Source organism: Thalassophryne amazonica, chromosome 5 (assembly GCF_902500255.1).
Source record: "Thalassophryne amazonica chromosome 5, fThaAma1.1, whole genome shotgun sequence".
NCBI classification, from domain to species: domain Eukaryota; kingdom Metazoa; phylum Chordata; class Actinopteri; order Batrachoidiformes; family Batrachoididae; genus Thalassophryne; species Thalassophryne amazonica.
Window position 1 is genome coordinate 83,623,846 of NC_047107.1, and position 21,265 is coordinate 83,645,110.

At 39.1% G+C, this 21,265-nt stretch overlaps 2 protein-coding genes across 4 annotated transcripts in view; one reads left to right on the forward strand and one right to left on the reverse strand.

Moving 5' to 3' along the window:
* The window catches only part of pi4kab (phosphatidylinositol 4-kinase, catalytic, alpha b), a 70,715-nt gene that overhangs the window by 22,729 nt on the left and 26,721 nt on the right, over positions 1-21,265 (forward strand). For both annotated transcript variants that reach the window (XM_034170733.1, XM_034170734.1), the window contains exons 20-28: positions 7,794-7,902; positions 11,657-11,793; positions 11,998-12,131; positions 12,272-12,354; positions 12,462-12,532; positions 12,757-12,881; positions 12,974-13,055; positions 13,710-13,793; positions 14,087-14,176. In XM_034170733.1, coding sequence (XP_034026624.1) covers positions 7,794-7,902; positions 11,657-11,793; positions 11,998-12,131; positions 12,272-12,354; positions 12,462-12,532; positions 12,757-12,881; positions 12,974-13,055; positions 13,710-13,793; positions 14,087-14,176 — 915 coding nt within the window. The remainder of the gene's footprint in view (positions 1-7,793; positions 7,903-11,656; positions 11,794-11,997; positions 12,132-12,271; positions 12,355-12,461; positions 12,533-12,756; positions 12,882-12,973; positions 13,056-13,709; positions 13,794-14,086; positions 14,177-21,265) is intronic.
* On the reverse strand, positions 340-7,499 carry serpind1 (serpin peptidase inhibitor, clade D (heparin cofactor), member 1). Of its 2 annotated transcripts, XM_034170736.1 has the most exons (7): positions 7,417-7,499; positions 6,933-7,196; positions 5,975-6,618; positions 5,712-5,860; positions 5,424-5,548; positions 776-920; positions 340-618 (listed from the first exon to the last, which is right to left on the reverse strand). In XM_034170736.1, the coding sequence occupies exons 2-7, from the start codon at positions 7,193-7,195 to the stop codon at positions 427-429; spliced, it is 1,518 nt and encodes a 505-aa protein (XP_034026627.1). In that variant the 5' UTR covers position 7,196; positions 7,417-7,499; the 3' UTR covers positions 340-426. The 2 variants fall into 2 exon arrangements, with proteins under 2 accessions (XP_034026627.1, XP_034026626.1); XM_034170735.1 differs by lacking the exon at positions 7,417-7,499 and having other exon boundaries at positions 6,933-7,297.

Sequence of the window (21,265 nt, forward strand, 5' to 3'; positions counted from 1 at the left end):
TAATCAGTTGAGAAATAATTTTCATAAAATGTTTCCCCTTTTTTTCCTCCAGTTTTTTTTTTTTTTTTTTTTTTTTTTTTAATTGCAATTTTTTGTGAAATCGCAGAACAGAATTAAAGCTGGGATTTCTGTGTTAAGTCATTTTAAGCATACTGCTCCACTATCCTCACAAGATGAAACATTAACCGGCAGCCAGTCATAAACAGTGAATTATTTACTGCTGCTGACAGACTGACAGCAGTTTGAGGATCAGTGTTCAACAACAGCCCACAGGACAAGTAAAAGCTCATTACTAGGAATTCAGCGTTAGTATGATGTTTTAGCAAATCAAACTAGTAAGACATGGAACTTGTTGGATTGTTGTTTGAATTTATTTATTTATTTTTGTAAAGTTAATTCGCACATATTTTTAGTCCTTACTTAAGTTTAGTTCTGTGAAGGATTGATCACCCGACCCATGAACACAAGGCAGTCTGTACGGTGCTCGTAGATGAGGAAGAGGAAGGGATGATCCACAGTGAAACGGATCTGAGAGGAGAGGGGCATGAAGCCCACCTGAGTCAGAGCTGCTGCCTCTGTCCCCTCTTCATTCACAGTGATGGTTCCTTGGTGCTTTAGCTAGTAAGGAAGAACATTGTGAAAGGATATTTGTTCAGATTGATTACATCAGAGGTACATGTTAGGATATTGACGTGACTCTTGACTTTATTTTAATTAGTTTTTTCCATTTAGGATTTGTTTGGCAGTCTTTTTTTAAATGGTGACGGTTACTCACCCAGTTAACGACAATCTTTTCAGTGGTCATTCCACTGAAATCTCCATTATCCTGAAACAAGTGTGTGAGGCCCATCTCCTTCAAATTGTTAATCAAGTCGTAGTTCTGCTCCAGTTTAAATCGAGGTAACACCACCTCACGCGTCCTGTGGGAATGAAGAAAAGCAGTTCCAAAATTGATGTTTTCTGTACCATGGTGATTTCCCCAATCTTTCTGAGTTCTGTGCTCTCAAAACATGCCACTTGCCAAGCTGAGCTGAAGTACATTCTATCACACAAGCATCCATGATTTCCACGTCAGATACAGTTATGATAAAACAGGAGCTGCATAGTTATGTATGTCTACTGTGTGTCATCAAAACAAGTTGCGAATGTAACTAAGGTTCTGTGAATTTTAGTTGGTACAGTGCATCTGGAAAGCAGTGGTGGGCACAGATAACCAAAAAATTAACTTCGATAACAGATAATCAGATAACTGAAAAGTTATATTCGATAAAGATAAAACAATAAACCACCCAAAAATGTATCAGAAGTTACAGATAACCGATAATAGATAATTTCCAATATTGTCTCTGGTACATTTACAACTACTAATACAACCAATTTAAGTTTTAATGCCACAATAGCTTCTACTAATATTAAAAGTAACACAACAGACCCAGACAATGAGACCACACTTTTTTCTTTGAACATTCTGCCCCTGCTGGAAGCTCTTGTTTACTACAGAGCTCCCAGCACAGAGGCACTCTGAGAGCAGCCATAAAGCCAGCTTTCTATCAGTCTCAATGCTCCGGTCAGGCGGAGGTCTTGAAAAATAAAGTCATACTGACTTATGGTTTTGATTTGTAAATAACATTAATACCGATAGAATAACTCCATTAATGACAATTCTGTCATTTGTACAAAGTTAAAATATAGCATATATTTTTTAATGTTGAATAATGCACTAATTCTGAGGTTTTGTAACAAATACAGGCAAAGGATTCTGGTTAAAAGTGCCTCTGCTAAACACTGATTGGTTCAGTCATTCATTATGTAAACCAACATGTTAATGTGACGTCTGTCGTGTGTTGTTGTTTACAGATAAATGTTCTTTTGTAAAATATTCCATTTTTTTATTTGTAAAAACAGGCATTTTTACGGAGCCCTGGAAGTGTCATCGCAAAATGTTTTGCATGTGGAGAGAATGTGCACACGTTTTATGATGTTGTAAACCATCATAAAACCATCATTTTGGAACCAGTTTCAGGTTAATCGCGCGTCCTGCATCGTGTAGTGTACATGGAGTAACAAGCTGCGTTTAACATCTCAGGACCACCTCCTGATCGCCGATCGTATGGTCCAATGAAAATCAAACCTGTTTGATATTATTCTGGTCGGCCGTCGTGAGGGTATCCTGCTGCTGAAAAGCTACAAGCATCAAACCGCTCGCACTGTGCCTGTGCAAACACTGCAGAGCTGTCTTGTAATGTTATTCTATTTTATTTTTTTCCGTTGTTTTGTTTTGTTTTTAAACTTCATTTGTAAAAAAAAAAAAAAGAAGCCATTTGCAAAGCCAAAAAGTTGATTTGACAATCATCTGATATAACCGGACGCTTAGTACTTAGGGCGAATACTGCCATGAACACTACTGGCCAGTAGATGGCAGTAGAGGCCTTGAAAACAAAATTCCAGATAATCCCTGTCTGCTACATTTAAAATGCGTGGAATTTAACAAACGCAAATACAATAACAACGTCTATAAACCCAGAGAATATATTCACAAGAGTTTTAGGCACTAGAGTTTAATGATGTTATCCGTGGAGCCTGAACAGAGTGTCTGAAATGCATTTGTCCTGTCGTGAATGTACTGAGATTACATCATCCTACCCATAATGCACTGGGCACAGCATGTGCTCACAAAACCTTAAAAATTAGCACATTACTTTAAAACTAAAACATATATCTGATATTTTCACTTTATAAAACTTCAGACATGACAGTAATTTTAAATAACTTGTCCAAAATTAGTTTGGTTAAAATTTGAACCATAAGTTAAAAATGTATGCCTCTGGATGACTTAGGTGATATTGCCAGCATATCGGTATGGTGTTAAAGGAAATTATTATTTTTTTTTTATTTGGCCATTTCTCCTTTGTCTACAGAGGATAGAGATGCTTTTCATACAACCCCTGGCAAAAATTATGGAATCACCGGCCTCGGAGGATGTTCATTCAGATGTTTAATTTTGTAGAAAAAAAGCAGATCACAGACATGACACAAAACTAAAGTCATTTCAAATGGCAACTTTCTGGCTTTAAGAAACACTATAAGAAATCAAGAAATAAAATTGTGGCAGTCAGTAACGGTTACTTTTTGAAACCAAGCAGACGGAAAAAAATATGGACTCACTCAATTCTGAGGAATAAATTATGGAATCACCCTGTAAATTTTCATCCCCAAAACTAGCACCTGCATCAAATCAGATCTGCTTGTTAGTCTGCATCTAAAAGGAGTGATCACACCTTGGAGAGCTGTTGCACCAAGTGGACTTACATGAATCATGGCTCCAACACGAGAGATGTCAATTGAACCAAAGGAGAGGATTATCAAACTCTTAAAAGGGGGTAAATCATCACGCAATGTTGCAAAAGATGTTGGTTGTTCACAGTCAGCTGTGTCTAAACTCTGGACCAAATACAAACAACATGGGAAGGTTGTTAAAGGCAAACATACTGGTAGACCAAGGAAGACATCAAAGCGTCAAGACAGAAAACTTAAAGCAGTATGTCTCAAAAATCGAAAATGCACAACAAAACAAATGAGGAACGAATGGGAGGAAACTGGAGTCAACGTCTGTGAACGAACTGTAAGAAACCGCCTAAAGGAAATGGGATTTACATACAGAAAAGCTAAACGAAAGCCATCATTAACACCTAAACAGAAAAAAACAAGGTTACAATGGGCTAAGGAAAAGCAATCGTGGACTATGGATGACTGGATGAAAGTCATATTCAGTGATGAATCTCGAATTTGCATTGGGCAAGGTGATGCTGGAACTTTTGTTTGGTGCCGTTCCAATGAGACTTATAAAGATGACTGCCTGAAGAGAACATGTACATTTCCACAGTCATTGATGATATGGGTCTGCATGTCAGGTAAAGGCACTGGGGAGATGGCTGTCATTACATCATCAATAAATGCACAAGTTTACGTTGATATTTTGGACACTTTTCTTATCCCATCAATTGAAAGGATGTTTGGGGATGATGAAATCATTTTTCAAGATGATAATGCATCTTGCCATAGAGCAAAATCTGTGAAAACATTCCTTGCAAAAAGACACATAGGGTCAATGTCATGGCCTACAAATAGTCCCGATCTTAATCCAGTTGAAAATCTTTGGTGGAAGTTGAAGAAAATGGTCCATGACAAGGCTCCAACCTGCAAAGCTGATCTGGCAACAGCAATCAGAGAAAGTTGGAGCCAGATTGATGAAGAGTACTGTTTATCACTCATTAAATCCATGCCTCAGAGACTGCAAGCTGTTATAAAAGCCAGAGGTGGTGCAACAAAATACGGATTCAGGTCTGGGCTCTGGCTGGGGCACTCAAGGACATTGGACAGTTGCACACAGAGTATCAAAATAGAAGTAAGAAACACTTTGTGAAAACTAAATACAAATATGAATACCAGGACTACTGGCTTAGTGGCAACAATTGCTCTTTCCCGTCCTCTGTGAGTGACCATCGGGTTCTTGGTCACCTCCCTGACTCAGGCCCTTCTCCCCCGATCACTCAGTTTAGCCGGGCGGCCAGCTTTAGGAAGAGTCCTGGTGGATCTGAACTTCTTCCGTTTCCAGAAAATGGAAGCCACTGTGCTCATTGAGACCTTCAAAACAGCAGAAATATTTTTGTACCCTTCCCCAGATTTGTGCCTTGAGACAATCCTGTCTCAGAGGTCAACAGACAATTCCTCTGACTTCATGCTTGGGCTGTGCTCTGACATGCACTGTCAACTGTGTGACCTTATATGTAGATAGGTGTGTGTCTTTACCAATTCCAGTTCATGTACAATCAACTGAATTTACCCCAGGTGGACTCCAATTAAGCTGGGGAAACATCTCAAGGATGATATGTGAAAACAAGATGCACCTGAGCTCAATTTTCAGCTTCATGGCAAAGGCTGTGAATACTTGTGTACATGTAATTTCTGACTCTTTTACTTTTAATGTATTTGCAAAAGGCTGTAACATAAAAATGTGGAAAAAGTGAAGCGCTGTGAATAGTTTCAGGATGTACCGTATTTCATGCCAACTCTGGCAGTCAGAATGAAAAAAATATTTTATTATTAGATTATTTATAGATCCAAAAGTAATGTTCCAAATTAAATTCAAAGAGGACTGTTGTATATTTGTTTGGAAACAATGATTATCACATTTTTAAAAATGTATTTATTCATTTTGCTTGTATGCTTTTTGATATCTTTGAAAATGTCTCACATACTCCCTGGGAACAATCCATGTGCTGAATACATGTACCGCTTATTGGGGAAATACTGTTCCCACATCTCACTTTCTGAAAAGCATTCCATGGTCAACCATGAAGCAGCTTCTTTTTGACCTGTAGATTATGTGCTGTGTAGTGTTGAGTCATGAAAATGCTGCTGACCTGTTTGTCATGTTTTTGAGCCACTTATTGACAACAGTGGAGCAGAGCTCCTGCTCCAGATTTCTCATGCCAGAGATCTTCCTCGGCAAGGCAATGAGCATGCTTATGTTTCCTGTGTAAGGGAGCTGCAAACAAGACGGTTATTTTTTTGTAGTAGTTTAATTAAAATGGATTAATATGAGCATTCAAAATGATCTTAATAGTCTTATGAAACATAAATGTTCATTCGGATGTTTAAAGACATCAGATACAAATGTCTGTTATACTGGTCGCTATTAGTCCACTTACCTGTAGGATGTCACACTCCAATTCATGATCAGCGGCAGCCAGGTAGTTCCCCTTGTTGGTCATCATCGGCACACGAACGTTTGTCTTTTCATCAATACGGAAGTTTCTGTAATGCGTCATTTCTTTCGGAAATTTCTGTTCCCACGTACCTATTGACATAAACAAAAAATTCAGTCATTTGTCTACTTTGTGATCTAAACAGTCAAGGATGGCGTGCTCACTGCATTCTTTGAAAAAAGGAGTTGGTCTCTATATGCACTCACCTTTGAAGTACAGATAGTTGAGGAGCATCAGCACCATATTTGGATCCACAGACTTGAGTGGATCTTTGATCAGTCCTTTGGTCAGCTTTAGGATGCGACGGTTGGCCTTCTCCAGAAAGGTGGAGTCTCTGAAGTCCACTGACTGTGGCTCTGCAAAATAATAAGCCTTTGTCGCTGTTCGGAAAGCATCTTTTACAGAGACATCCTTCTTTACGTAGAGATCATTGACAGAGCGCAGGGTATAGCCAAAGTTCCTGCGGAAGAGTCTGTGTGTCAGCTTCCTGAAGAGCTTGTGCACTGTTGTGGTGTTATAGTGATGACTGGCATTTACAAATTCAGCAAATCCCAGAGCTTTGTAGAGCTGGTCATGGGTTCCACCTTCTGCCCCTAAAGAGATCATACCCATGGCAATGGAGATTCCAGCTGGTGCAACTAGGATATTGTCACTCTGGTTGACGTGGTTGCGAAGACTTCGATAGAGATTAAAACCAAAATCGGCATTGACAATATTGAGTCGTTGGAGGCGTGAGCGGCCATGGAATAGCCGAAGGAGTCTTGCACGGCGAGTCTTTGGATCAGATGGCTCGGCAAAGATGTCGATGCCTGGGGCTGGTGTGGCAATGTCATCTATCTCGTCCCCTTCACTGAAAAGCATTAGCATGCCATTATCAAACTTGTCACCCAAGTTAGTTTTTTTGTTGTTGTTTTACTTGAAGGTTTTTGATGAAGCAGTGTATAATGTGTATTATTTTGTATCTCCTGTCAGTTGTAAGGCTGGAAGGGTTTAACAAATGCATCTAAAAAATGTGAATATTGTGAAAGTTTATTTTTTGTCAGTTATTTGAGAAAGTGAAAATTTGATATATAATAGAATCATTACATATAAACTAAAATGTTTGAAGCTTTTTGTTGTGAGATTTTTTGTTTGTTTGTTTTTTGGAAAACAATGGATACTCACATGTAATCATCACTGCCTGCAGCCAGGATCTTATCAAAATCTATATAATCTTCTTCCTCAAAGCCATCGAAAATGAGGTCACTAGTGACTGTATTTTCTTTATGGAAATCCACAGGAATGGCATCCACATCCACTGCAGCCCCTTGGCCAAAGCCTTTGGGCTTAGGGCTGGGGTCAGTGAAATGAGAGTTGAGGTCTTTGATGCCAGCCGAGGATAGGTTGGCCAGTAAACAGGCAACAGAGATGACTGTGATGAACCTCATCCTGAACAGACAGGAGAGACAAATGTTAAAACAGCCTGACACAAAGTAAACAGACATGTAGTATAATTTAGAGATCTGATCAATAGTTAACAGATTTGAGTGATTTTTTTTTTTTTTTTCTCATTAAAACTTTTCAGAGAAAAAGTGCATGTGTTCATTCAGATCTGTAACCATTTCTATTTCCAACTCTGTTAATAGTATCAAATTCTAAAATTGCTTACCTCTTCCAGCACCCAGTGTTAACAGGAATTGCTGTTTTGCTTCAGTATGTTGGACCAAGAGCAAAAAATTGAACACCAAACCTGAACTTTGATGTGAGCTCCTCTTGAACAAATAGACCAGATCAAACAAACCAAAAGTGCTGTGACTGACTAAAACCTTTAGGTTTTCACAATTTTCCTTCTCTTTAAAACAAAATTTATACCAATACTAATGTTAATAATGTCAAAAATAATATAATTTGTCAAAAAGGGAAAAGATTTATGCTGTTTACTTTCACATTCCATTAAAATTACATTATCACCATTCTGGACATACAATGTCATTAACCTTTTTGTGCAGTTTCAATGATTTTTCTGTGCATTTTTTTTCCCCACAGTTGACCAGACGACTTCCACCAATCAAAGAGGCCAAGCCACGGCTCCAGAAGCTATTCCGGGACTTCTGGTTGTATTCTGTGGTCATGGGTTTTGCTGTGGAAGGATCAGGTGAATAAGGGATAAGAATCATGCATATTTCTCATATATATATATATATATATATATATATATATATATATATATATATATATATATATATATATATATATATATATATATATATATATATATATATATATATATATATATTGTGAAGCACAAGTTGTATCTTTTTTTTTTTTTGTATTATCAGCTCTTTAATTTGGGATTTTATGCATTGTTGCAGTATACTTTTTATTATTAGTATCCATTCTTTCATTGTTTTGTGCTTTTATTCCTGGATAAGCTCTATATAAATTGTTATTATTGTTATTACTGTTATTAATATGCATGTCGCGGACATGAATGAGCAAAGCTTGTCAGCATCTCACCATGTCATTTAGGTCCTTCAGACTTTATTTTGAGTAAATGCTTCAGGGGAGCATTAGCATGGCAGAAACCTCTCAGCTTCTGGGGGGGGCTCTGTCCCATACCCCCCGCCTTTTTAAGCATTTTTCTTTATTTGCCTCTCGCATGCCTGGAAAAGCTCCTCGCCATCTAGCCATGTCCCTTAGGTCCTTCAGACTTTTTCAGTAGAATGGTTCTTGGGAGCATGAGCATGAATAAAACCTTTCAGCTTCTGGGGGGGCTGCCTTTTGAAGCATTTTCCTTATTTTGCCTTTCAGCTTCTGGAGGGGCTCTGCTCCCCATACTCCCCACCTTTTTAAGCATTTTTCTTTTTTTGCTTTTCAGCTGACTCCCCAGTTATAGCCCTCTTAACCCCCTGCCACTTTAAGCATTTTTTTAATGTAGATGTAAATTAATATTCAAAGTTTTCAGCTAGTTGACAGTAGGGCTGCACAATATGGCCAAATTATCATATTTCAATATTGTCATATAAATTGTCGCTTAGGCGGGTAGGGAGAGTTCCCATGGGATAAAAAAGCTTTTCAACCTACCATCCCTGGTTCTCAAGACCAGGCACCTAAGTGCCTCAACTCTTATTTTTTTTAAAGATATTTAGGTGTACCTTAGTAAACACTAGTAGAGTTCTACCTTAGATTTGGAATGTATAATAGAAGATATAACTTACTGAATTGTCATATCAAAATGATATACAATATGACTATAATTTAACACAAAGTGCAGCAACAGTGAAAAATTAAATATTCTTAAACAAAAAGGTAATAATACCACACTCATTTTGCACTCACCATAAGGTTAGGATACTGTGCCCTCCAAAAGTATTGGAACACTTGTAATTTCACACACTTTAATTTGTTTCTGCCATTTTAAATACAAGAAATACAAAAAATAAAGAATAAAAATTTCTAAAATGATCTTACTCAAACTGAAAGCAAATCTCTAAAACTTGATAAAACCTGTAAATAATAATCAGTTTTATTGCCAGTTTTCTATAGACAAGTCAGGGGATGGAAACATGAACATTTCCAAGTCACTGAATATGTCTTGGACTTTATTTACATCAATTATGAAGAAATACAAAAGTTTCTTTCACCAAAACATCAAATCTAGGCTTTCATTTCAAATGTACTTTCTGTCAAATTATAGCTGAACTTTCAGGTCTTCTTTTTAAGAAAATCCTCTTCTACAACACTTCATCAAGAAGCTGGATTGTATATTTTTAATTAATTTATATCAAGTTCTAGAGATTTGCTTTCAGTTTGAGTGAAGGAAGATAATTTTAGAAAAAAAATGTATTTGAAATGGAATAAAAAAATTAAAATGTGTGGAATACCACGGTCAGTTTCAGTTTGTACAGGGGTCAAAAGTTAAAGTCGCTCCATTAATTTTACTCCAGCTGTATTTGTGCTGAATTTGATGCTTGTATCACCATTTGAAGGATTGTTTATCTGCTGCAGTAATAAGCCAACAGAGCATGAACCAGCTGTTAGCTTAAAAATGTGTATATAAGGCAACCCAAATTAAAAGAGAAATGCTGTTTTTAACAACCTGGACCTCATTTCTGGCATAAAATATGGTAATTTACTCACCAGTATAAGTCTGGTGTGATTAGAAGTCTATAGTTCAAATGACGTGTTCAGTTCAAATCTGAAGCAAACATTTTTCTTCTAGTAAGTTGAATTAGAACTTTTTGTGGTACACAGCACCAACAACTGGACAGGAGGAACCTAGCAGTCAATGTGACTCACCGATTTGAAAATGTAGGTCTTTCAACTAGACGTGTGGTGCCGTGACATGTCAATCATCTGTGTCCAATCAGATTTCAGGGGAGTCCAGTGAAACCCCAGCCTCCGCTCTAGCTCCACCCGTGCCAGGAAGTGTTCAACAATGGATATTTCCTGTTTCACTGTGACTGAGAATTCGGCACTTCCTCTTTGAGTGTGAGCTTGCCACTGAGTTCCCGTGAGATTCCATGGGATCTCGTCTGTCAATCCAAGAAGTGTTTGACATTTGAACAGTTCCTGTTTCACTGTGGATTTGAATTTTGGCACTTCCTGTTTAGGACGCCCTGTACCATGAGTGAGCTGCACAACGCTTTGCTCATATTATCATTTTTAGACATGTGATTTTTCAGTATTTAAGTTGCACCATACTGTACCTATGCTGATGTTTATTGATGTGAAGTCTTAATATGATCTTTGTGCATGCTTGTTGCTTTGTTTTTGTCTTTGTTTTGTAAATTGAATTTTTTTTCAGCACTTTGATGCGTTTTGAAAGCGTTACATTCATTGCATCCAGAAAGTATTCACAGCGTTTCACTTTTTCCACATTTTATATTACGTTACAGCCTTATTCCAAAATGAAGTAAATACTTTTTCCCCCCTCAAAATTCTACTCACCCCATAATGACATGAAAAACGTTTTTTTCTGCAAATTCATTGAAAATAAAAAATTAAGAAATCACATATATTCACACCCTTTGCTCAATACTTTGTTGATGCATCTTTGGCAGCAATAACAGCTTCAAGTCTTCTTGAATATGATGCCACAAGCTTGGTGCACCAAGGTTGTGCCATCTTTGCAGAACAGGTGGTCAGCTCTAGGAAGAGTCCTGGTGGATCTGAACTTCTTCCATTTAAGGATGATGGAGGCCACTGTGCTCATTGGGACCTTCAAAGCAGCAGAACTGTTTCTGTACCCTTCCCCAGATTTGTGGTTCACAGACAATCCTGTCTGAGGTCTACAGACTGTTCCTTTGACTTAATGCTTGGTTTGTGCTCTGACATGCGCTGTCAACTGTGAGACCTTATATGTAGTCTTTCCAAATCATGTCCAGTCAAATGAATTTACCTCAGGTGGACTCCAGGTAAGCTGTAGAAATGTCTCAAGGATGATTAGTGAGCATGTGAGCTCAATTGAGCTTCATGGCAAAAGATGTGACTGCTTACTTTATGTACATGTGATTTCTTTGGGGTTTTTTTTTTTTTTTTTTTTAATAAATTTTCAAAAATCCCCCCCCCAAAAAAACTTTTTTCACATTGTCATTATGGGATATTGTGTGTAGAATTTTTTGGAAAATAAAAGAACTCCATTCAGTTTGGAATAAGGCTGTAACATAACAAAATGTGGAAAAAGCGAAGCGCTGTGAATACTTTCTGGATGTACTTCGGCTGCGCCCCTTTTTGTTCAGAGTCACCACAGCAGAACCGAGGTGGCTCTGCTTGTTGATTTGGCACAGGTTTTATGCTGGATGGCCTTCCTGACGCAACTCCACATTACATGGAGAAAGCACTGAAAGCACTATATAAAATGTATTTTTATTTGAGCATTTTCTTCACCTTGTACTGAATCCTTTCAGGTCTTTGGCCAGAGGAATGGTATGAAGGTGTGTGTGAAATTGCCACCAAGTCTCCTCTTCTTACCTTTCCCAGTGGGGAACCGCTTCGCTCTGAACTACAGTACAACTCCGCTCTCAAAAATGACACAGTTACACCAGTACAGTATCCCACTCTTATTTTGTTGCATTAAATCAGGAGAAATATTTCTTGGGGGAAAAAAATAACCCTGCATCTGTTATTTGAAATCATGTTATTAACAAAGTCCCTGTAAGAAGAGCAGTCAGGGCAGAGTTTTATATGGCAAAAGAAATACTAACACTTAGAAGGATTAAAAATAATCTTCTGAATTTTTATCCCCAAGGCGGAATTGAACGAGCTACGCTCAACTATAATCAATCTCCTTGACCCATCACCTGAAGGCACTGTGCTCATCAATAAGTTAGACTTTGCCATGTCCACATACTTGCTTTCGGTCTACAGATTAGAATACATGAGGTCAGCATCATTACACTTACAGATTTTTTGTGTATATTTTTCCATTGCCTCTTTATTTCTTGAAGGTTTACAAGTCAGGCTATCTAATTTTGTATTGTCTGTGTTTCCTCTTGTATTTTGTGTTCATATCTTTGTTTTAGGATGCTGCGGTCCAATGATCCTGATAGGTTTCAGGTCATGTTTCGATACTTTGAAGACAAAGCCATCCAGAAAGACAAATCTGGTGAGCCCTTTATGCTTGTACAAAAAATATGGATACACTGCTCTTCAGGCTTTATTTTGTTTGTTGTTTTGTCCCCCTGAAAAATACCCTTTTTCAAATCATTTCAGGTATGATGCAGTGCATTATTTGTGTTGGTGATAAGGTGTTTGATGTTTTCCTCCAGATGATGGCTGAGAAGGTGAGTACATGGAATTAAATTCAGGTTGTGCTTTGTTTAGGTCAACTTTTTTTTTTTTGACAGTATACAAGAATAAACCAGCGAGCTCCTTTTCAACTGCGGTACCTGGACAAGACATTCCTAAAAATCATTGTCATGTCAGATAGTATAGAGAAAGTTGTACATTGTATGTGTTACTCTCCTTTACCTTGGGTAAAACACAATTATATTTCTGATGCTTTTAGCCGAAGACCAAAGAACATGAAGAGGAATTGGAGAGACATGCCCAGTTTTTATTGGTCAACTTTAACCACACCCACAAGCGGATCCGCAGAGTGGCTGACAAATACCTGTCTGGACTGGCTGAGACGTCAGTATTAATCATCTAATTACTTGATTTGTCTTTATTTTTTCTGTCCTTTTACATATGACTCCTGTTTTCATGTCCACTCACGTCTACAGTTTCCCCCAACTGCTTTGGAGTGGTCGTGTGCTGAAAACCATGTTGGATATCCTGCAGACACTGTCCCTGTCACTCAGTGCTGTAAGTGTCATGAGTTGACTGGGACCACAACACAGTGAAAGGTTGTTGCTTTGAAACCCTTTAGAGAAAAATGAAGAGTCACAAGTTTTATATTGTTGCTTTTGCATGTAGTGAAGGATCATGATTAATGCTGCTGCTCAGTGAAATTAGCCTGATTAAAAAAAAAAACCTGTAAGTTCTTATGGTATGGTTAATTTAGGAATTAAAGCAGAGTGCCTACGTGTGATGCACGGGGCAACCCGTAACCCTCGAGCACCTGTGGGTTGAGTAGCGGGTCGAGCGGATGCGGATAAGCTTTAATTGATAATTTACAATTTATTTAATGATTTCACATAAATATTAGAACAGCTTCTTTCTCTCCTGTGTCACCCTCACACACGTGCACACCAGAGGTTCAGAGGATATGCCCCCCTTCTCTTGGATTTGGTCAGGTTTGGACTGTTAGTGAGGGCATTTTTGTGCAGGTTGGGCGGTGCAGATTGGCTCTCATGACTCATTGGGTGGGTGTGCGTGCTAAAAAATCATGACCCCGTGCATCACCAGTGCTTCCCATTATTAACTGAAGTGATAATCTGTCTATACCAGAAGTGTCTTTAAATGGGTTCACAGTATTTTAGCCTGCATCATAAATATGAAATATCTACTCCACTTCAGGACATTCACAAAGATCAGCCGTATTATGACATTCCTGACACACCCTACAGGATCACTGCTCCTGATACATATGAAGCTCGAGAGGTGGGTTTGACCAGTAATTACAATTTACACCATGAGAGGGCAGTATAGTAATAATTTAAAACAGTAATAATGTCTCCATTACTCAGTTGTTTTTTTCCAGATTGTGGACTGTATATTAGCCTTATGGTATTTATTGCTTTTATATTACATGGCTTTTTTTTTTTATTAAGAAAGGTTTGTAGTTACATTGTGGTAAATATGTCTAAAAAGACTTGTTTAATTCCATTATTTTGTGGAATTCTGCATATAATATGCACAGTTTTTCCTGTCTTAATGTCTTTATCTTCTCTCAGAGCATAGTGAAGGACTTTGCTGCTCGCTGTGGTGAGATTCTGAAGGAGGCAATGAAGTGGGCTCCGTCTGTCACAAAATCCCACCTTCAGGTCAGTGTAATCTATATTATAATAGCCAAGTGGCCTCTGTCTGTGGGCATCTGTAAGGCTTCGATCACAGGGAAACTAGGAAATGCTAGCACTTACTGTTTGGTATGCTTATGTATTTTGGATCAAGGATGAACGCTGCAAAAACAAAGTTGATAGGACTAATATTTTTGAGAAATTGGCGATATTAGCTAACAACAAAATGCAGAAAAGATAAGCTTTGCATGTGTAGCAAGATGAAGTCTGAATGGAAAAGACGTTCCCGCTATCTTGGCTAATGGGGAATTCCCCTTTGGCTGACCTGGTAGAGTTCTGGTCTTTAGTGCGAATAGTCCAGGGTTCGATCCCACCGCCGTCCCGGCCACAAAGGTCCTATGGTCACACATGCATGCGTATAACTTCGATGACACACAAACTGGGGGGAGCTGACATTCACTGTTTGGTATGCTTACGTATTTTGCATCATGGATGAACACCGCCAAAACAGAACAACTAATACAACCCCAATTCCAATGAAGTTGGGACGTTGTGTGAAATATAAATAAAAACAGAATACAATGATTTGCAAATCCTCTTCAACCTATATTCAATTGGATACACCACAAAGACAAGATATTTAATGTTCAAACTGATAAACTTTATTGTTTTTGTGCAAATATTTGCTCATTTTGAAATGGATGCCTGCAACACGTTTCAAAAAAGGGATAGTGGTATGTTTACCACTGTGTTACATCACCTTTCCTTCTAACAACACTCAATACGCATTTGGGAACTGAGGACACTAATTGTGAGTGTCATGATTGGGTATAAAAGGAGCATCCCCCAAAAGTCTCAGCTGTTCACAAGCAAAGATGGGGTGAGGATCACCACTTTGTGAACAACTGCCTGAAAAAATAGTCCAACAGATTAAGACAAGTGTTTTGCAATGTTCAGTTGCAAGGAATTTAGGGATTCCATCATCTATAGTCCGTAATATAATCAGAAGATTCAGAGAATCTGGAGATCTTCCTACACGTAAGCAGCAAGGCCAAAAACCAACATTGAATGTCTGGGATCTTCGATCCCTCAGGCGGCACTGCATTAAAAACCGACATCATTGTGTAACGGATCTTACCGTGTGGGCTCAGGAACATTTCAGAAAGCCATTGTCAGTTAACACAGTTCGTCGCGACATCTACAAGTGCAAGTTAAAATTCTACCATGCACAGTGAAAGCCATACATCAACAGCATCCAGAAACAGTGCCGTCTTCTCTGGGCCCAAACTCATTTGAAATGGACAGATGCCAACTGGAAAAGTGTGCTGTGGTCTGATGAATCGACATGTCAAATTGTTTTTGGAAATCATTTCTGTGAAGGCTCTCAGTTGTCCAGGTAGTTTCCATAGTAGAACGACTTTGGAAATAATGGACGACGTGTCCTGCAGACAAAAGAGGAAATAGACCATCCGGTTTTTTACCAGCGCAGAGTTCAAAAGCCAGCGTATTAGCTAGCAACACTGAACAATGGACATGGCTAATTACATTCTTGACTTGTATGCCATTTCAGCAGGGGACAGTAAATCATCTTTATATTAAAAGTGTGCATGTGTGCGTGATTTTATTTAGTAAGTTCAATGTAAGTACCAGTGGTGGGCATAGTTTCGCTAACCGCTAAGTAGCGAATCTGACTTTTTTGTTAGCGGATTAGCTTTTCAGCTAACTTCAGAAACCATCAGCGGACCAATTAGCATCCGATAGATTTAGTTCCGATAACTTTTAGACCGCAAACATTTTTTTACATAGTAACAGTGAAAAACATTTTTAAACCCTGTTGGCTTCTGTCTGCTATGTATTTTACAGCAGTGAGGCAGCTGAGAGGAGCTGAGCTCAACTCTACCCCAGCAGAAGGGGCCTGGCTGCCAGGCTGCCACAAAAGAAAAATAAAAGTCATTATCCTTAACAGCATATAGCAGTCCAGCTGTGAGGCAGACATCTTGAAAATGTGCCATACCCGACTCAGTAAATGGGTCAAAATGCATAGAACACTGCCATCTACTGGCGCCCGGTTATATCACACAGTTGTTGAATCACAACTTAACAGACTTTGCACGTTTTGCAAATGCCTTTTTTTTTTTTTACTTTTACAAATGAAAAATGACATTTTACAAAAGCACCTTTATTTGTAAACACCAACACACACGTTACATTAACTTGTATTGGTTTTTACATAGAATGAATGAAACCAGTGTGAGCAGAGGCTCAGTTTACCCATAATCCCTTTGGGCATCTGTGTGTGTTATGTTCAAAACTTCAGAATTAGTGCATTAATTTAAAATTAAAAGATATGTGTTATATTTTCAATTTGTAGAAATGACAGATATGACATTACTGTAGTGATTCTATCCGGATTAATTTGATTTATAAATCAAAATCATAAGTCAAACCTACTTTTCTTTTCAAGACGTCTTCCTCACGTCTAGACCACTGTATGCTGTGAAGGATAATGACTCTTCCTTAGAGCAGGGGCAAGGCACACAAAGACAGAAGCGCTGACTTATTGGCTGTGTTTGGCTTTGTGATCGCCTTTGATTCAATCAGAAGTGTTGGCAGTGTTAAAACTGAAAATGGGCTTGTTAGTAGCTGAGAGAGAACCGGAGACAATACTTATAGTTATCGGATAGCGCTTAAGCCTGGTTCACGCGACGAGATTTTAAAATTATCTTTAGGTTTCCAAAACCTGAGAGACCACACACACGTGAAGATAAAAAAAAATAAATCATAGATCTAACAGGTTTGGTCCTACAGTGTGTGGTATTTAGCCACACAATAAGGACAACAACACCACATGCGAACAGATTTCACACACGAACATTCCCAGGTCAGACAGGAAATCTCACAAAATCTCTCGAGAATAAACGTGACTTCAGCGTAAACAAACGGAGATACTTTGTGGACTATTTAAAACAGAGGGAAAAAATAGAAAAAGAAAAGGCGTTCTTTAAAGGAGTGGAGACAGCATGACCACCAGACTTTCTGGTAAGTCAGAACAACTGTTTTGATTTTATTTTCCGCTCCGTACGTCCGTCACATCACTTTCTGATTGGCTGCATGTCACATTCAGCAGGCTGCGTGCTCGTTTGTGGTCGGAGGACACCACACATGCTGCGATATCGGGCCAAAACAATCCAACATCTTGAATATCCCAGATTTCCGATCGGAGCGCCCCTGACGTCCTTCTGAGCAGATTAGACCGCTCTTAACACACCATACACGGCAGGAATATCTAATAAGATTATCTTTATCACACTAATAATAGTGTGTATATGATAACAAGAACCTAAACAATTTCTGAATACATTAAGACAGTAAATTAACATGAAAACATTGCATAATTAACAGAAAATTAAAGGGTTGAGTTCTTCTAAAAATTGTTGAGGTCTAAGGTTATAAAAACATTCTGGACTCACGCCATGCCAACTCATTATAGAAAATTTGCATAATTTATTACCATCCTTGAAAAATGTCAGCTACCCAATCTAGAGCCTATGAATCTCCACAGGCAACATGCTAGTATGTTTTATTTTATGTTGCTTTAGTTCAGTTAAATGTATTTTATTTATATAGCACCAAATCATAACAAAGCTGCCTCACGGCACTTCACATGAGTAAGGTCTAACCTTGCCAACTCCTAGAGCAAGCACACAGGCGACAGTGGTAAGGAAAAACTCCTTATGATGATGTTGAGGAAGAAACCGCAAGCAGACCAGACTCAGAGGGGTGACCCACTGCTTTGGCCACTCTAACAGTTACAAGGTTTTTACAAAGCTGAAGAAACAGGAAACAGAACACCAAAGTAACATCAAAAACAAATTGCATTATTGAGATGACCATGCAAGCATTTGCACCACAGGCAGGGAGTCATCCAGCACCCTGGGGTACAGAGCCAGCTTCCATCCATCATGCCATCAGTGGGCCTGTCACAGTGGCAGAGTTTATTCTGAACATATTGTGCTCCGTCAGCCAGGGCATCTTGTGGTCATTCCAGTCCCCTGTGCTGTGTAGCTGTCAGCCTTGTGAGATGTCATCAGTACCTCAGGAAGAGAGAAAAAGAGCAGAATCAGTCGGCCGGAAAAACTGCACCTACGGTATAGTTCACCAGCAGTTCATATGCAGTAGTTGACATCTCTTACTGAAAAAGACAAATACCAACAGAAAGAAGGCTTTAAAAAAGTCAGCATTGTTTTTCTGTCAGTCTCATCTATCCATGGCTTGTTGTGGGTAGGTGTGGATACTGGGTGACTTGTGATCTTTGCTGGGCTTTTTGGGAACAGAATTGTCGTCTGACTATGACGACCCCAATTCTCGGGAGTCCAGTAATCCACTTGTTTGGACTACTGGTCACAAAGGCAATGGAACTTTATAAGTACCTTGATGCTTAGTTCCATCATCTTTGTTTTGCATGAAATTTTTTGTTGTGATTTGTTTATTTGAGTTTTGTTATTGTTGTTAGTATGGCAAAGGCAGATGTCACATCTGTGATTGTGGTCGGCTAAACGTTTCTTCCTGCAATCAAAATAATGCCTGAGGGAGCTTTTCTTTACCAATGTTGCCAATGTGCTTGCTCAAGGGGTTTGGAAAGGGTAGAGCTTTGCCTCGCAAAGTGCCATCAGGTGACTTATGTTGTGATTTGGCGCTATATACAGTGAGGAAAATAAGTATTTGAAGAACCTGTGATTTTGCAAGTTCTCCCACTTAGAAATCATGGAGGGGTCTGAAATTTTCATCTTAGGTGCATGTCCACTGTGAGAGACATAATCTAAAAAAAAAATCCAGAAATCACAGTGTAGGATTTTTTTAAATAATTTATTTGTATGTTACTGCTGCAAATAAGTATTTCTACACCTGTGAAAATCAATGTTAATATTTACAGAGGTCAAACGTTTCCTGTAGTTTTTTACCAGGTTTGCACACACTGCAGCAGGGATTTTGGTCCACTCCTCCATACAGATCTTCTCTAGATCTTTCAGGTTTGGAGTTTCAGCTCCCTCAAAAGATTTTCTATTGAATTCAGGTCTGGAGACTGGCCAGGCCACTCCAGGACCTTGAAATGCTTCTTACAGAGTCCCTCCTTCAGGGCTCGAAATAGTACGTGCATGTGCTAGTTTGTGCACGTATTATTTGAGCGGTGCACGTAATTTGATACTCCACTAACACTGGTGCAAGTAACTTTATCCAAGTTTTATCAACTATAAGCACCAGTAGAATGAACCAATAAAGAATAAATAAGGAAAAAAACTATTTCCAGTGTGTTGTCTTCGTCTTCCCTGCATTTTATGACTCTCACACACGGAGTGAGTTGCTGTGCTCTATTTCTTGTGGAAAGCTGACAAATGTCGCCAGCGGCGCGCACATGTGGAAAAAAAAAAAACTGGCTGCCACTGCGATTCCTTTACGGAACCCAGGAGAGGTCACTTAAAGTGATATTTTTTTCTGGCCGTGGTAATTCGTGCACACGTTTTCCTTTAATTGAGCCCACAAATTAATAAAACGTGCGCACGTTTTCCTTTCGTTCAAAATGAACTCCATAATATGACCTAAATTGTCATCCTCACGACTGGGAGACACTTCGCCCTCAGCATCCTTTTTAATGTGCTTAAACTCCAGATGATGCCATGCTGGGCAAATGGAGTTCTCTGTATGTCCTTGTGCGCCCAAACCATGATGATATACGCTGACCACATCCATTTCTAATGGGGAAATGTATTGACTAATAGTCAACATTTATGTGTCAAGACAATATTGAGAAATTGAGTGCATGTTTTACAAATTGTGGCCATGTTTAAGTAGATCGTGCGCTTGTTTTACTCAAACGATGCTTAAAACGTGCGCACAATGTAATAAAACATGCGCCTAATGAGCGCACAATATAATCAAATGAGTGCACAATATAATAACGTGCGCACAATATAACAAAATGAGCGCACAATATAATAAAACGTGCTCACATTCTCTCCACATGCAAAACATTTTGCGATGACACTTTCAGGGCTCCATAGTTCCTCGCTGTCTCTCCCTTCAAACTCTGTCATAATTGTGTTGTAAACCAGTCACCATTTGTTTTTATTATACATCTGTGTAGTTAATAAATAATCTTCAAGGAGGATTCGTTCGCGCGCGCATGTGTAAGCTGCCACTGCTGCTCTTCCCTCAAACTCTCCAAAGAGAGGAAGAGACTGACACATCAGAGGAGTTTTAAGGTTGATATAAGACTGACTTTTGGTTGTGCAAGTAACTTTTTTTGGTGCAAGAAATTTTTTGTTACTAGCACCAGTGCAAGTAGGTTAAAAAAAATGTATTTCGACCCCTGTCCTTAGTTGCCCATCCTTAGTACCCCATCCATCCTCCCTTCATTACGGTACAGCCGTCCTGTCCCCCTTGCAGAAGAGCACCCCCAGAGTATGATGTTTCCACCCCCATGCTTCACGGTTGGGATGGTTTTCTTGGGGTTGTTCTCATCCTCTAAACATGGTAACTGGAGTTGATTCCAAAAAGCTCTATTCTGGTCTCATCTGACCACATGACCTTCTCCCATGCCTCCTCCGGATCATCCAGATGGTCACTGGTGAACTTCAAACGGGCCTGGACATGTGCTGGCTTGAGCAGGGGGACCTTGCTGCCCTGCAGAATTTTAAACCATGACAGCATCATGTGTTACTAATGTAATCTTTGTGACTGTGGTCCCAGCTCTCTTCAGGTCATTGACCAGGTCCTCCTGTGTAGTTCTGAGCTTTCTCAGAATCATCCTTACCCCACAAAGTGAGATCTTGCATGGAATCCCAGACCGAGGTAGATTGACAGTCATTTTGTGTTTCTTTCCGCTTTCTAATAAATAATCATAACAGGTGTTGTCTTCTACCAAGCTGCTTACCTGTTGTCCTGTAGTCCATCCCAGCCTTGTGCAGGTCTACAGTTTTGTCCCTGGTGTCCTTAGACAGCTCTTTGGTCTTGGCTATGGTGGACAGGTTGGAGTGTGATTGATTGTGTGAACAGGTGTCTTTTATACAGGTAACAAGTTCAAACAGGTGCAATTAATACAGGTAAAGAGTGCAGAAT

Excerpts from the sequence above, each read along its gene's own strand:
- serpind1 (XM_034170735.1), bottom strand. The coding sequence starts at position 7,252 with ATGTCTGTTTACTTTGTGTCAGGCTGTTTTAACATTTGTCTCTCCTGT. Across the intron at positions 5,861-5,974 it reads CAACTATCTGTACTTCAAAG|GTACGTGGGAACAGAAATTT; the intron begins GTGAGTGCATAT and ends TTATGTCAATAG. Across the intron at positions 619-775 it reads AAAAGATTGTCGTTAACTGG|CTAAAGCACCAAGGAACCAT; the intron begins GTGAGTAACCGT and ends CTTCCTTACTAG.